At 26.3% G+C, this 1,423-nt stretch overlaps 1 protein-coding gene across 2 annotated transcripts in view; it reads right to left on the reverse strand.

Moving 5' to 3' along the window:
- LOC126903681 (trehalase-like) overlaps positions 1 to 1,423 on the reverse strand; it is a 14,851-nt gene continuing 13,428 nt past the window's right edge. For both annotated transcript variants that reach the window (XM_050682055.1, XM_050682054.1), the window contains exons 9-10: positions 435 to 631; positions 1 to 277 (exon numbers count right to left, since the gene is read on the reverse strand). In XM_050682055.1, the coding sequence (XP_050538012.1) occupies positions 149 to 277; positions 435 to 631 (326 nt within the window). In that variant the 3' untranslated portion in view covers positions 1 to 148. The remainder of the gene's footprint in view (positions 278 to 434; positions 632 to 1,423) is intronic.

Consider the following 1,423-nt stretch of genomic DNA (forward strand, 5'->3'; position numbering starts at 1 on the left):
GAAAAACTATTATTTAGTGTAATTTTTGAAATTATATTTATACTTCATGTAAATTTATAATTTTTAACAAATATAAGATGTTTTTAAACACTATTTTACAAATTTTTAATAAAATAATCACTTTGTACATATTAAATATTTTCACAGTTTAACTAGAGTGAAGGACATGTCCATATCGGAAAAATAGCTCAAATAATAGTCCATTAGTCCATCCGAACCCAGTTTGTGGTTTATATTCTCCTCCATTACCACTTTTTCCCAAATCGACTGCATTATACTATTAATCAAAAATAAATTCATAAAATGTTGTGTATATATATGTGTGTGTGTATGTGTGTGTGTATGTGTGATTGTATGTGTATTAATATTATTACTTATGTTTCATTATAAAAGTTAGATATTATCAAAAATTAAATAAAATATATGATATCAACCTTTTCAAACATAAATCCAGTATTGTAATATCCTATATAGTTAGTATACACCCAACTGTTAGCAATATTAAATGCTACTTTCTGTGCTCTACTGTTTTTTGTTTGATCTAAACCAAAAATTGCCATTGCTTGCAACGATGGCCAACAATTTGGATGATCCCACTGTTGCGTAGTATTTTGTGTTGAAGTCGGAACTCCTACAAAAAATAGTATTAATAATTATATATATTAGTAACGATTTTATAGCAAATAAAAAAATTTTAAGTCAATTAAAAAAAAACCAGCACAGTGGTGACATAGAATAGTTGGATCAAGTATAATGATATCTGACAGTGATTAAAATCACTATAAAAAAAAACGCTTTGATGCAAATCTTTATATAGTGTTTAATTTTAAATAATTGATGTATTATTCATAAAGCTACATGATCTGCTAGTTCCTTATTAATATCCTGATTAAGATAAAGTATGTCGAATGGAAAAGGGATTATTAAAAAACCAGCACAGGGGGGTCGCGGCACAGTGGTGACGTGGTATAGATGGATCAAGTATAATGATATCTGACAGTGATTAAAATCACTATAAAAAAAAAACGCTTCGATGCAAATCTTTAGATAGTGTTTAACTTTAAAAAATTGGTGGACTATTCCAAAAGCTACATGATCTGCTAGTTCATTATTAATATCCTAATTAAGATAAAGTATGTAGAATGAAAAAGGGATTATTAAAAAATATTATTTCTCATAAAAAAATAATGTTGATCCATACACTTTTCAATATGTCATAGCATTATAAAGTTAAAAATGTAAAAAATAAAATCGAGAATTTTCACACAATAATAGAATTCTGTAGCCATTTTCACCGTGAAGATAAAATAAAGTCCGAATTTTTTTTTCAATAATAAAGTACATTGAATTAGCTTTAATTTAAGATATATATAAAAGTGTCAAACTTTCCGGAACATTTTCATAAGTTAAGTTGAAAAAGTTC

Source organism: Daktulosphaira vitifoliae, unplaced genomic scaffold, assembly GCF_025091365.1.
Source record: "Daktulosphaira vitifoliae isolate Bord-2020 unplaced genomic scaffold, ASM2509136v1 Scaffold_4, whole genome shotgun sequence".
NCBI classification, from domain to species: Eukaryota; Metazoa; Arthropoda; class Insecta; order Hemiptera; family Phylloxeridae; genus Daktulosphaira; species Daktulosphaira vitifoliae.